General features: G+C 39.1%; 1 protein-coding gene across 4 annotated transcripts in view; it reads left to right on the forward strand.

Annotated features, from left to right (window-relative positions):
- hectd2 (HECT domain containing 2) overlaps positions 1-15673 on the forward strand; it is a 60258-nt gene that overhangs the window by 18308 nt on the left and 26277 nt on the right. For all 4 annotated transcript variants that reach the window (XR_006106576.2, XM_088086334.1, XM_042502176.2 and 1 more), the window contains 7 exons: positions 2206-2315; positions 3387-3535; positions 3679-3802; positions 5717-5813; positions 6242-6349; positions 7588-7720; positions 11517-11605. Coding sequence is in view for 3 of the 4 variants with exons in the window: in XM_088086334.1 (XP_087942460.1) it covers positions 2206-2315; positions 3387-3535; positions 3679-3802; positions 5717-5813; positions 6242-6349; positions 7588-7720; positions 11517-11605 (810 nt within the window). In the remaining variant the exon portion in view is untranslated. The remainder of the gene's footprint in view (positions 1-2205; positions 2316-3386; positions 3536-3678; positions 3803-5716; positions 5814-6241; positions 6350-7587; positions 7721-11516; positions 11606-15673) is intronic.

Consider the following 15673-nt stretch of genomic DNA (forward strand, 5'->3'; position numbering starts at 1 on the left):
TAACAAGCGTTTGTTTAACAACAAATAAATACATAGAAGATTATAATGTAAACACACATCAAAATACATTGACAACTATGAAATCTTCAAAATCCTTTGATTTGATTTTCTGTCCTCTAAAAAACTGACGTGGTCTTAACATTTTGCAAACTACCTGTATGTATCGTACTGATCTAATGGCGTATGCAGCTAGTTGGCGGCTGAGATGTCTAATGAGCGAGTAAAGTTAAAAAAAACGCTAGCAGTTTGCTGATCCACAAGGAAATGAAAATGCACTGATGAACACCTGACTGGTGTTCAGAGTGGTCACAGTGTATCCCTGGTTTGGTTGATTGGAATACATTTTCGGTGCATGTACACCTGCACTTTCATGTGGTAAAGCACTTTTTGACTGCAATCCGATCACCCAATACACGTTATTGAACACTATTAAAGGAGTCAAAGGTTTCTTGATATGTAGAAAGAAAGAACTCAATAAAAGGTGGGGAGGCAAGGAATGCTACTTATTCCATGTGATGCTAGAAAATACTGGATAACAACAATGTTAGAGTAGAGTTACAATAAACAGGATCACAAGTGGATTAGGTTTATTCAGTAGACTGATCCATAAATGTGGTCCCTCCTGATCCTGCTTCAGCAGGTCAGCTCAGGATCTCCATACTTGATGGGAACATACAGTTTATTTGCTGGTATCCTTATTTAACACTGAAACTTAAACCGAACAACAGTTTTTTTTTATCTTTCTTTTCCTTCTTTTTTCTCCAGCACCCTTTTTTTCTCCTCTTCCATCTTTTTTTTCTCACCAGCTCTGGTGAACAGACGTCTCCCCCTCGTACCTCTCTCTGTCTCTTTTTTTTTATAATGCCCTCCATTTCTGTCTTTTTTTCTGTTTGTAGAGTCCGTCTTTTATCCTTTTTCACCCTGTTTGATTTTCTCCATCTCTCTCCTGCTCTCTCCCTCTCTCCCTCTCAGTCTGATTTCCATATATGGTTTTGAGGATTAGAATCAGATAAAGACAGGAATCTGCAGTAGTTCCACTGTGGTTCCACGCTCCATCAACACACACACACACACACACACACACACACACACACACACACACAGGCAGAATGTCTGATTTTGTCCCATTTTACTTTGAGGACTCGCCTCGTCTTCCAACTCTCATGAGAACACAACCGCGCGCGCACACACACACACACACACACACAGATTGGGACTGGGTGAGGTCATGTTGGAGTTGAGGACTGCTGGTTTCCTGTCTGATGACGACTCTCCCTCCTTTATAGGCTCTGAAAGCTCCACATTCAGCTCTTCTCTCTCCTTCTCATCTGTGTCTTAAAACTCTGTAGAGACTGGATGGACCGCTCGCTTATTATGTCATGTGTTATTACTCCGATTGCATCCAAACAACGATCTAACAGACAGAACTTCATGTTCTCAAAGTCAAAGTGAGTCATGTTTTCGAGAAAAAACACGCAACAGCCATTTAGATCCAGCTTGAGTCTGACCTGAGGATCCCAAACACGGCTGAATCGCTCTCGCTTTCTGTTTGAAGGACAAGTGACAAATTCTTTTCCCATGACATCAAAGTCATGAATCAGGTGGTGACAACATTATTTGATAAGTTAATGACCTTTACTGAGTCCAATTTTTCCCACACAAAATACTATTTTATTCCTATGAAACCTGAGAAAATTGGCTTTATTTCTTGCAAAAACATAGGAGGATTTTTTTAAGTTAAGATGAAGAAGAAACTAAACTAACGAAAATATAATAATAATAATAATAATGATGCGATGGGTGATAAAATTATTATTATTGTTATAAATGTCATTTTCTGGACATTTTTACCTTTTTTTTATAATTATCTATTATGCTAAATAGAGCTTTTATTGTTGAAAACTAATTGAGGTAATTTTCCTAATGTCTTGCAATTTGTAGGACATCTCTTGCCAAGTTACTCATTGCCTTTTTAGCAGTTTTTTTTAATACAAAAAGAATATTCATGTGAAAGGAGTCTGAACCCTGAACAAGAAATCTTTTCCCAGGTTTTAAAGTGTTATTGAAGCTGTTTGCTTTCACTTTCTCGTCCTTTGAGAACTTGTGTTTTCTGTCGTTTTTAGTGAACAAAATGTTGTTAATACTGCTGATATGGTGGACAAAACTACCATTTTTAATTATGTCTGTGTGTGTTTGCATGTGTAGAATCCCCAGTATTCAAACACCAGCACCTATGTGATCTACGCTCACCTGCTGAGGCAGATCGCTGCTCTGTCCGAGGCCGACCACCACTTTCTGGTTCATTGGCTCAAAAAGTGAGTAAGTGTGAAAGTGGTAATGTGTATGTGTGTTTGTGTGTTTCTGTCAACCTCTGATGTTTGTTTGCAGCCAGGTTGCCATGGTGTTCTTTGTCTGTCTGAAGCTATTTCTGTCTATTTGTCATCTCTTTCTCGACCTGTCACTCTCTTCACTTTGCTGTGCAAATATCACTCACTGCTTCGAGCTTTGATGAATCTCTCTTGTCATTTGGTACAAACCCCAAATTTTGAAAAACTGAAGCAGTTGCATTCTTTTTAGCAACAAACTTCTTTTTTACTCATCTTTTTTGTTTCCCCCTTTAATTCATTTTTTTGACATTTAAAAATGCTGCACATACACTATTACCATATTACATTCCAGCCATGACAGATGTATGGCTTGTGTATAGCATCGCTACCCAGTATGGAATAAGAACTGTCAGTGGCTTTTGTATGTTATTGTACTTATGTAGTTTACGGCTCATTTTGCAATTTCAAATAAACCTGACAATAATAAATGAATTATGTTTGCTGGGTGTGACAATAAATCTAATGAGTAACAATTTAAATCTGTTTTACTGAGTGTTGAAAATGTTCCATAATGTAGGAATAACATTATAAAGTAACATACAGATGCTAATTCTTTATTTTGGAAAACATAATACACTTGCCAGTTTTATCAAACCTCGTAGCTTTATAATTTGACCCACAGCCTAAAATTACACATGTAAGCCAGCTTCTGTGCGTCTCAGCCTGGAGCAGCACTGAAGAATGCATCCTGTATGTGGTGATGATTTACAAGAGAGCTGCTTTAAATTACAAGTTCTGTTTAGCTCTGCTCAGATCCAAAAACCCAATTTTTCCATCCAACTGTGGCTATTTTTCCCTCTTGAAGTGTAAGTATCTATTTTGTGTGTATTTTAGGGTAGTGTTGACAAAAATATCGGTGTGCAGTTTGTGCAGTTTTGACTCTGCCAAGCTGCTGATGTTCACCAATATTAACTCTCAGTGTGTGTGTGTGTGTGTGTGTGTGTGTGTGTGTGTGTGTGTGTGTGTGTGTGTGTGTGTGTGTGTGTGTGTGTGTGTCAGGCTGTCAGCCAGGCGTTTCAGGCAGCTGGTAGAGCGCCTCCTGCAGTTCATCTCCACCCGTCTGTTTCCTGCAGAACCAGACGAACTTCCTCCTCTGGCCAAGTGCTCCTGGTGGATTCCTTCTGCTACCAAAGTGCTAGGCCTGTTCAGTGAGTCTCACACACACACACACACACACACACACACACACACACACACACACACACATGCACACACATTCAGATCACCTTAACTTGATGTATGTAGAACAATGACACACACGTCACAGCTGACTTTGTTTCTCTTCCCTCAGATGCAGCCAACAGTGTCTCCTCTACTCCCATCATGCCATTCACTGACTTCTACAACATCACGCTGGAGCACATAGACTTCATGGAGGAGTACAGGACCTGGCAGAACTACGGCAACTCAAATAGGTCAGATACACTGTTGCCAGCTTGGTGACCTCTTCGCTAGATTCAACAACTTCTCAGACTGTCTTCATGACTTTGGGGTCGCCCACACATTCAATTATTTGCAGTCAGCCACCACAAATATATCATCTGCTGCCACAAATAGATTTTTGGGGCTGGACTGTTAGTTAGGGGCGCTATTGAAATATATATACCGTTCTGTTATTTTAGCGCATTTGGGGCAGAGACATCACAGCAGAAAATCAGGCACATTGTAAATGTAACTTAATTGTTAATTCTGCTGGGTCTAAAACTTTGCTTTCACTTAAAAACATCTGCAAACAGCTCCTCTCATCCACTGATGTGATCTAATCAGCTGTGAAAGAATCAGGAGGTTAATTATCCAACCCACGAGTTACAAACTGCTGCAGAGGAAAAAAAACAAAACAATGAAAAGCTCCGTCTGTAAAACATTGCAAAAACCTTTAGAGTAAGAACACACAAAAAGGTCAGAAATGTATTCTAAATAATCCCCATGCATGCTGCACAGATTAAATCAAACTTTCAGACCCAGCACAATGAATGGTCAAGTTTCTCTTTTACTGCACCTGGTGTTCTGCTGCTCCGTCTGTGCCCAGAGTGCACTCTGCAATACTAGACTGTGGTGCAGTGAATAACCGAATGTTATTTATATTCCAACGGTGCTCCTAATAAACGGTCCAGCTCCAAAAATATAAAATCAGCATGTGGCACAAAATATTGATATTGTGATGGCTCCCCTCATTAAACTGATGTGTGGGAAACACTGAGTGAGCCATTGTTCTCATGCCTTTCAAACAGCCTAAAAATCAGCATGAAATTAGTAAAATGTTATAAATAGTTATGAATGCAGTTATAAATAGTTATGAATAATAATAAGTAATTCTTGTAAATTGTAATTCTTGTAGTTTTTCAATAATATTTTATATTCTTACATTTCTCCCAGCTAATTTTGTTCATTTTGTTTACTTTTTAAATTTTTTTTTCAATGTGTGGGGCATGTCTTTTCAAGTTACTCATTGCTTTGTCTTCCATGATGTTTTCAAAATAAATCAGACCAATCGTCTCAAGTTTCAGAAGTTCAAAGTTTGTGAAAGACGTCTGAACGCAGCACAAGAAAACTGATGTTGATTCAGGTGTTAAAGGGTTAAAATGCTCTTATGTATCCAAAATAACGCTCACATCTGGTAAACTAAAACCAAATCGTGTCATTGATGGAAATAGAGTTTATTTTTTGTTAGAAAAATGTGTCTGCAGGCTGTATAATAGATTTGTTGCTTTTATGAAATGTTCAAGGAAACAGAGAAACACTGACTCACTACTAGTTAATAAGAAATGGATTTTAAGTGTCCGGGGAATGGAATAGACGGGGAGTGGAGACTTTTCCCAGGGAAAGTGTCTCTGCTCTCGCCTGCTAATAAAGAGCAGAAATGCTAACAGATGTGACAACACATTAACTTGACTCACTACCCATGACCAAGATCGATGTGAGCTCCTTCCGAAGATTCCTGGAAGTCAGATGGAGTATCTCCCCCTGAGCAACGGCAAAATAACATTCCCACAGCTGCAGTTTGTCCACAATTGTGGAAATGCTTTCAGAAGCCGTGAAGTCTGTTTCACGCTGCGTCACAGCTCGTTAACGTCTGATAAAAGAAATGGATCCAGAGTTTACAGTTCAAACGATCGGATCTAAAAGTCGCCGGCTGCTTCGGGGGGATTATGCTGTGTACCTCTCAGAGCCTATCTATGATTTTAAAAACACTCAAGAGTTGGTCAAGAATGAAGTGTCTTTGCTTTTAAAATATATATATATACATATAGTTTTAACTGGTAATAGCAAAACCTTAAAATATCTTTTCAGGGTTATTAACTTTCGTATATCATGTCGTCATATGTCAGGTTTTCCTTCTGTCAGTTTCCCTTCATCCTTTCGACTGTGGTGAAGAAAGCAATCATCCAGAAAGACTCTGAGCAACAGATGATCAGCCAGGCCAGGGTGAGACACACACACGCACACACACACACACACACACACACACGCACACACACACACACACACACACACACACACACACACACACACATAAACATCTTTGTACTTTGCTTGTCATATAAATAATACATGCAAGTTTATCCTCACCCTAAAGTAAATCCCAGCCTTAACTCTTAAACAGTGTTTTGGGCAATAACTTTACTTGCTAATTCTGAGGTCCTCTCAAAGTACAGTTCTCATGCTAGAAGCAGACACTTGTGTGTTAAATGTCACACCTCTCATGTGTCCTTTGACTCAAAAAACTGGTCAAGTCGTGCAGTGTTTGCTCAGCTTAACACAGACGTGAAAACTAGAAAGCAGGTAGGATGTTAAGATGTACACAAACAACAAATGCAGCACACTTTAATCGTGTGTGTTTGTGTGTTTTACAGCAAAGCCTGGTCAGCAAGGTTTCTCGCAGGCAGAGAGTGGACATGAACCTTCTGTTTCTCAACATTAAAGTACGACGAGCACAACTCCTCAGCGACTCACTGGATGAGGTTAGTACACACACACATACACTCTCTCACATCTGCTGAGGATGTTTTTAATCCAAAATACTCATAAAAGCAGGAATACATAACAAGGTATCACAACGTAAGAAAGTAATTAACTAGCTTGAGAAGAAGAGTCATTTTTCCTCCGCAGAGGATTCATTATTTCATGTACAACAACACCTGGGAGTTAATCCTGTCTCTCGAGGTGAACGTAAGTGAATGTGCACAGGTGTTATTTCTTTGTTCCAGTGAGATGTTTGCATGGTTGTTTTATACTTGTACAAACATGAACGTATGTTTTTCTTCTCTATTTCAAACTCCCCTCCCAACAGGAGAAACAAATTAGCTTGTTTGATTCTTAGAGTCACATGAAATGCTGTTAACACTTGAAAGGCTCCATTTTATGGGCCTCTATAATCACAGAAAGGTTTGCATGTATCATTCGGTCCAGTGCCAAACTAATTTATGACCAAACCAAATATACATCATTTGCTGTTTAATTACAGAATATCTGCATTTATTTTCCTGTGTTTGCGTGCATCCTCCACTGAAGCATTGTGCAAAGATAATGAAGGAAGGCACTTATCTCACTGAAAACTGGACATTTTAGGGCCCTGTAGAGGTTTTGATGACAAAAACAAAAATATATTTTTTCCTGTGTGTTTTATATTGAGAGAAAAAACGGGCCAATTTGTGGTGTGGGAACACAGACAGGGCGGTGAAAATATTCATGGAGATGAGCCTTTAAAGTTCTGCATTCATGTGTTGACCTCAGACGCTCAATCTGACCTAAACCAAACTGTAAATCTCCTGTAAACCCGCAAATCTAAGTGATGTTAAATGTTAGTTTCATCAGGAAGAGAGATTCAGCCCGGATGTCTTCAGTTTTGAAGACGGTTCTGCACTATTTAAGTTATTTGGTCTGAAGAAGTTTAGGAATATACGATCATAGCATTGACGTACATAGAGTAAAATAAAGGATTGGGGGCCCGTTTAAGCTAAAAAAAAAAAATGGTAGATTTTAAGAATGAAGTCAAAATATTATGAGAATAAACTTGCAATTTTGAGAAAAAATAGTTTTTCTTTTTTATTTATTTTTTTTTCTTTAGCATGGCTCCAAACCTCTGTCATATGAGAGAGTGAAAAACTAACAGCAGTGCATAAAAAACAGCAATTAAATGAAAAGTTAACTTTTTTTTGTTTTTGTTGAATCTTATCTGTTTATCTTCTTCCCTCTACAGTTGACGAGGAAGAGGTGTGATCTGAAGAAGAAGCTGCGGGTGACGTTTGTCGGGGAGGCGGGGCTCGACATGGGCGGCCTGACGAAGGAGTGGTTCCTGCTGCTGGTCCGACAGATCTTCCACACAGACTACGGTGAGACACACTTCCAGTTCACAGAAATCAAAATCTGGGTTGTCAGTGAGTGTGGGCCATCAGTGTGTCTGCAGTGTCGCACAGACGGGCTTCAGCTGACATTGATCATATAAACTATAACCATAATTTAAATAGTTTATGTCTCTCTCAAATGTGAATAAGGAAAATAGAAAAGATGAGATCTCTCAGAGAACAACAGATAACGCTGAGAGTCTGGAGGGAAATCCAGTCTGATGCAAAGTCAATGGAAAGTGAAGCCCTACTTTATTGAAATCAAGTGGAAAGAAAATTTTATTGGATCAAAATGGGAAGTAAAGTTTTATTAGATGGAGGTCGCAGTGGACCAGCGCTGTGAGATTTCAGGTCGGTGGAACTGCAGCAGGAATAAGTGTCAGATGGCTGAGAAAAGCGGTCAGTGTTGGTTTTGGAAACTCTGCAACAAACTGGAGCAGCTTGTGTTATGACTGTCCTCGTCTCTCCGTCTGTTTCTCTTTACTCTTTACTCTCCTGTCTTTATGACTGCCTGACTCTAATTATCTCCATGTCTCTGTGTCACTTTGTTTGTGCGCCCTCGTCTCTTTTGCTTCTTCACGTCTTCTCTCATCCTTTAATAAAATCTTTTGTCTTTGATCCTCTCCAATCAAGCCAATATAAAGGAACAGTCCACCAAAAATTGGTCTTTTACATGATCGAATTTTCCCCCAGTAGTGTCAGAAAGTATCCTTGCGACAACAACAGCTGTGGCAAAGTAATGTTTCTGGGTTGTCGATACGTCTGTACATTTCATCCTAGTGAATGTGATATCTAAAGAATGTATAGAGCAGTGTATGAGCATCAAATACTTCATTTCCTGCAATCTGGGGACTTTTTATGCACCAATTTGTGTCTTTTCTGCACATTTTGTGGTTTAAATATCTTTAATTTTGTGACAATAAAAGTCTCCTGCTTCTGCTAATGCACATGCACTACATATTGATGGTAACATGTGTCTTGCATCCCCCCTAAAATCTACACCTATGGTCATAGGTCAAAGTCATTGTGACCTCATAAAATATGTATTTGGCCATAACTCAAGAACTAATATGCTTATTATGACAACATTTCACACAAATGTGTAATAGGATACATTGATCAAGTGATTACATTTAATATGCAAAAGATCAAAGGCCAACTTTCCAGTCACATCATAATGTAAACCGTAAATACAACTTGACTGGTTTACAGAGACATAAAAGCATTACAAAAAGCAGCAAAATTTCCACAGAAAATTCTCAAATGGCTCCTGCAGCACAATCCACTTTTTCTCTTATTGATCCATATGTTCAGCATGTTCCAAACAGGCCACTTTCCAAAAATAATATAATATATTACTTTGTGTTGCAATGTCACCTCCTCATAGGTCCAAAGATCTGCCTGAAGTAGAGTTTGATTGTTTGGATTTTATTAAAACGTACATCTCAATAGCGGAAAAACCGATCATGTTGCAGGAGTTGGTTAAGCTCTGGAAGTTTTGATACATTTTTGCTTCACTGGATCACTTCTGAAGTTCATTATATCCTGGTTGTCCAGACATGTTTACACCTAAACATGACCTTTGTTAAAGGATAAAACTGGTATTCTGTTTTTTTTTCTTTTCTTTTCTTCTGACATCAATATCCCATGAGAAGGCAGAAACCAAAAATGTGTTGCCTTCCTCCCATTTTTTTGAAAGAAATCATTTATTTATTTTTAACAACTGCTGCTGTCGTTCTTCACTTTAGACACAATCTGAGGCACCAACTAATGTCCATCAGTCGAGTCATAATGCATACGTGACTGGGAGTTGGTGGTTTACAGATGTTATTTTATTCCAAATCCAAATTGAACTGATGTGAAATTCGAGTAAATCATTTCTCCCTTTTTTCATTCAACAAGTGTTTCCGTCACTGTTGCTCCAGTATTTCTTTTGACCACAAGAAATAGTCTCATGTTATGTGAAGAAAAAAATCAGCTTTTTACAATATTGATCTAGAATTTTCTCCAAGATTTGCTGTTTTGATTTAGTACATTCTGTTCACTACATCGGAGTTTGCATAAAAAAAATAGGTCTGCATCTGCCTCGTCTCCTCTCTCTCTCTTTTGCTCACTTTCTATATTTGTGTGTGTGTGTGTGTGTGTGTCTCTCTCTCTCTGTCTCTCTGTCTCTGTCTCTCTCTCTCTCTCTCTCTCTCTCTCTCTCTCTCTCTCTCTCTCTCTCCTCTGGTCGAGTTGTTCTTTCCATCGTCTTTCCATCTTTCCGCGGTCGTCTGTGTTTTTGGTGCCAGGGGACGTCGGCCCAAAGCAACACACTCAATGAAAGCTGTGTTCCCCTCATTAGCAGCACAGGGAAAGCCCCGACTCTGCCTCACACACACAGACACACACACGGAAGCACGTACTCAGCTGCACACAGGCAGGTGTACACACACACACACACACACACACACACACACACACACACACACACACAGGCTCTTTTATGCGTGAAGCGGTGTCAGTTTCTGGTGTTCAGAGATGTGAGTGGTCCAGATGTGTGTCTCCACTCAGAACAGACTGCTGCTGTTTCTCTCAGTCAGAGCTGGAAAAGCTTCAGCGCTTCACAATTCTGTCGAATTTATTCTACTAAACTACCTGCTCATTGTCCTTTTTATCGCTCTGAAACGACCTTTGACAAGTGATGTACTGCTCAGCAGAGAGGAAATATACAGCATGCAGATTTCTGTGTTATTAAAGTAGAAAGAGAGGCCTGTTATTCAGCACTGTCACAATTTGTAATAGCTTTATTTACCAATCAGAATGCAATGTGATAATGTGTGTTTCTTCAATCGGTTTTAGTCGAACTGCTTGATTTTTTTTTAGTAATTCTTCTTGTGAAAACTTCTCTCTTAAAAGCAGCTATAACTGATATTTTCATAATAAAGTATCAATTGTGAAAAGGGGTCACTCCTACTAATGAACCTCCAGATAATGATCAGCTGAATCTGCAGCTCCGTCCGGCCCTACGGAGCTTTATAATGAGTTTCAGCTCATTGTTTATCTGTCACGCCCACAACTCTACTGTTCTGGTTCAGTCTCACTGCTCTCACTGTGTCGTTTTCAGAGAAATAGCTGAGAAAAGCCACGCTACTCTGCCTGTTCAGCAGACAAACACAGTGAAAGACTAGCTGGTGAACTTAGTGGAGCATTTAGCAGCTTAAAGAGACAGATTTCACTCCTTCTTTCCTTAATCAGGGAGTCAGCAGGTTCTTAAAAGGTCTTACAAGGTCTTCAATTAAAATATGTAAATATTGGGCCTCAATAGTCAATAGTAAATCAAGTCTTACATTTCAGTTTGAGCTCATAATTTCCACAAAAGTGATCTTATTGAATTTATCCGTCTGATACTACAAATCTTAAACCCCACTTATCAGTTGGCAAAATGTTCCTACATAAAACCTACCTTTTTACGGGACCACAAATAAACGTACCTTTGTACCTGGAAAGCTGGAATATGAAAAAGACGATTTGTCCTGAAATCTATCTTAAATTTGTGCAAAAATTAACCTTTAAAAAAAGTCCTTAAAAACATTTAATTTAAGTGTCTAATACCTGTAGACACCTTGTTAATGTCCTGTTGTCTCATGAGTCTTTATTTCTTTATTTTCATTTTTCCTCTTTGTCTCCATCCTTCTTCCCCACCCCTCTGTCCCTTGTCAATCCATCAAGTTATTGTTCATTTCGACTTTATTGATTTATTAGCCACCAGAAAAGCTAATTTTTGAATAATTATTCTTTTCAGGAATGTTCACCTACATGAAGGACTCGCGCTGCCATTGGTTCAGCAGTTGGAAGTGCGACAACTATTCTGAGTTCCAGTTGGTTGGGACTGTATCCTTTATCAAAGAAATAAAAGACATCAGGTTATGGGCTCACTGGTTATAGTGTGTGGCATGTAATGCATGTTTGTAGGGGAAGGTGAGTGATATATTCTTGGTTAAGTAAAGGGAGAATGTGTTTTTATCCAATTTTAAATTTAAGGTTTTAAATTCAGTTAGATTTTACATTTTTAGACTTTTTTCCAGCAGGAGTAGCATGTTTAGTGTTTGCACAAACAGACCACATTAGCATTTTAATGTTCCTCCATTATATTTAATATTATCATTGGTCTCCAGGGTTTTCACAGCTTCTGGTTGTAGCTGTTTGTCTGTGGCTAATGTGCAGACGGGCACAACTACACACACTTGCAAACACATACATTCTCACTATTCTCTTTTACTCCTCCCCCTTACATACTTAAACACTCGCCTATTTTAAACCACAGAGGGAAAAGAGATACTATAATGTGTGTTTTTAGGCTGTAAATCTGCTCACTATTCACATATATCTCAAATAAATAAGTCTTTTTTTTCCGGCACAGAATATAAAATAAAACCGACAGGATTTCACACTGAAACATTTCTCCAGAACAAGACAGCCGCAATGATTTCACACCCACATGCTCTTACATAACAAATGCTTCAATAAAATTTGAGCACTCAGCTGAGTATTATAAAAGATTACCGGTAACGTTTTTTTAAAGCTAATAAACACTGTAGGCCTCAGATGCAGCGAGCAGTGCTCTAGTCTTTTAGGTGCATGCAGATCAAATGTGCAGGGAGATTTTTCTGGAGTGTTTTTGTAGTCATGTTTTGAACTGCCAATGCACCGACTGCACAGATGTTTGGACAACAACACCAGCCAACTTAGAGTTTTTCAGCTGCGAGACAGACAAATCTTACCAGGACTGTGGCTAATTTTTCATGTTTCTCTAGTTTCTCTTTGCTTTATACTTGTAACTATAGTTGACATATTTTTTTAAAAAATATAAACAATTGCAGTACTGTGACTTGGAGGTGGTGAATGACATGCAATTTCTGTTGCATTAATGATATAAACTGCTCATCTGTAACACAAAATACTGACAGTAATTAATGTGCACTAACTCTCTCAAGATGGAGGGGCGATTTCAGAGCAGAAATCTAAGCTGTAATCCAGAAAGTTTGTGTCCTTGTAATTATGTTTTTATGCTACTAATTTGTTCTCAATTGCATTTTGTGTAATTACTACCTGGGTTATGTTCAAAGGCAAGTTAGGTAAGTATTTAGTTTTCGTACTTCACAGAAGTCACAGGGAGTTGGCTTGAGAGGTTGGTGGGCATACAAGGCAAGGGACGTAGACACCAGAGGTGGATTCATGTCCTGAATCCTGCATGTTGTCAGGTTTAGGCGACAGAAACAATTTGGTTAAGGTTGCGGAAGGTTGTGATTTTGTTTAAATGTCGATGAAGTATTATATGTCATGTTTCAAGCATAAACTGTATGAATGATGGATTTACTGTCACATCACCCATTGGTTTGTGTATTGCCATTTTGAGGCCTTGAGTCTAGCATTTTAACAGTTGCCACCTTGTTTTTTGGAGCCAGATGTGTCCATATTTGAGCAAGAATTGTTGAAGAGTTAGGGGTGGATCTGACTGGAAGCTGAAAGTTGGATCTGACTGAAACATTACACTGTTTACACATTGCACCATTTTATTACACCTTAACAAAATGTAAACTGGTGAGTTATTCAAAAATTCACCCCCTGCGCAGTTGTCGTGTGTTGACATTAGCTATAGAGACCAGGCATTAAACATGTTTATTTCTGCCCTGAAGCTGGGCTAAGTAAGAAGTTGTAAGAAAAATTACCTGAAAACAATCACAAAAATATAAAAGTAAAAAACAAAAACAGAATTAACTCACAGCCAGCCTCAAGTGGCCATTAGAGGAACTGCAGTTTTTGGCACTTCACGTTGGCTTCATTTTTCAGTCTTGTTAATTGCGGCTTGGTGTCAATTCATTTGACTTTTTCAGTATCAGTTGTATTAATGCTTTGTTGCTACAAGCAGATATTATATGGAAAACATTTTTCTGATGCATTCAACAAAACGTAATGACATACCAGATTTGTTAACAATGTTTCCACACTGTGTTAATAATAGTCTGATATCATTATGTTTCTTTCAAAACATTTTTGCTGTTCAGTATAGATAATATGCATATGTAATTTCTTAGAGACAGAATTGTGTCCAGCAGCTTTCGGACCAAAGAGCACATATTAGACCTCAGAAAGATGTACATTTTTTCCTCCACTTGTAGGTAGTTCGCGCAGGAAATGAGCCTATTTTGGCCAACACTTAGAATAACTACACAGTGTGTACCTACACTCATTAAGAAGTGGCAATACAGAGCAGTAAGAAATGGTTGTCAGCTGGCAAGAAATCAAACATGCTGGTACTCCAAACTTAGTACTCATGGTGGTGGTTAGGGTATTTTTTTTCTTTTTTATTTGAATCATTTTTAACTCACATGAACAAGTCTTCACGCTGAGCCCCACCTACAGCAAACCTGTTTTCTTGTGCATCTTTCCTCTGACTTTCTGCTTTAACACCACCCCTCAAATTCTCTTTGCATCCAGTCTAAACACACTCACAATCTTATTTAAGGTTTGGTCAAAACAGTGAGCTCTTAAGTTTCCCGTTCTGACGTGACTTTCTGGTGGCCCTGAGCCACTGGTCAGCAGCTGTTATTGATAATGTTCATGCTATTGATTTGTCAGTATTATGATACAGAGCAGGAATGAGGTGGACAGAGTGTTCTGCAGTAGCTTTATCTGTTATATTTCTGTGAAATGTTCGTACATGACCCTATGACTTTTTTCTTGTAGTTTTAAATACTGCAGGGTAGCTCCGCTGATGTTCACGCTATCTGTAAAATGTAATTTTTGGAAGATGTGCGTGTGCGTGTCTGTGAGAGTGTGTTTATATACAGTATGTGTGTGTAAAGAGAATGATCCAGCACTTCAGACTTAGTTACTAGCCAGCTGGGAACTGTCAAAAGGTTATATAACCTAATAGCTCCCTGCTCCTCGCCAGGTTATTGTGTGTGTGTGTGTGTGTGTGTGTGTGTGTGTGTGTGTGTGTGTGTGTGTGTGTGTGTGTGTGTGTGTGTGTGTGTGTGTGTGCGCGCGCGCGCACGCGTATGTGTGTGGTTGAAGGCAGGAACATTGAGTTCTATGGGTGTTCCATGCATGTTCCACATGTGCTCACGCTAAGAGCTAATTTATCAATCTCCCTCGTTCCTGTTTAGTCGTCATGGTAGCGTTGTGTCACTATGGAGATTGAGCGGGAACAGTAGAGAGAGGAGGAGGCTGGAGAGAAAATGTGTAACAGAGAGAAAGAGAGAGAGAGTGAAACCAACATAGAGAGATTGGGATAAATGAAAAGCAGAAAGAAAGAGGTGCAGTGGGGGTGAGATGGAAAGATAGAGTATAAACAGATGTAAACAAAATGGAACAAACACTGATGAGAAAGCAGTGAGGAACAGAAACAAAGTGGGACATAAAGAGAGAAAGACAGTAAAGAGACGAGATTGAGGCGGTGCAACTGCCGTGTTTCCCCGCTCTTTGTGTAATGTAAACAGTATTCCTGCGCTTGGGTATTATTTCAGCCCAGTTGCCTGAAAAATTGTTGCAATGTAAGATTTGGCAAACATTGAATTTGCGTGCTATTATGTAGCAGATACACTGAAACTTTATGTTTCAGCAACCCTGTGGTGGACATGCAGTGAAGTTTAGGCACAAAAAACACTTGCTTATGATTAGGAAAAGATCAAGTTTTGGCTTCATATATCCAGTTTAGGAGGCATCGTCCCCATTGGAAAAGCAGCAGTGTCTCGTTAAAAAAACAACCACAATTTGTTGCACTATCCCACCAGGAAACACAGCAATGACCAGAGAAAACAATCGCTATTCATGGCACTATCGCCGCTGGAAAATCAGCATCAGGACACAAAAAATACACACTCAATTGGGAACAAAGAAGCTTTTGGAAAAAAGTCATGGGTCACCAAAACACCAACGTTTGGGGGCCAAAAAGCC

This window comes from Plectropomus leopardus, chromosome 13 (assembly GCF_026936395.1).
Source record: "Plectropomus leopardus strain MGB_pleo_1.0 chromosome 13, ASM2693639v1, whole genome shotgun sequence".
Taxonomy (NCBI): Eukaryota; Metazoa; Chordata; class Actinopteri; order Perciformes; family Serranidae; genus Plectropomus; species Plectropomus leopardus.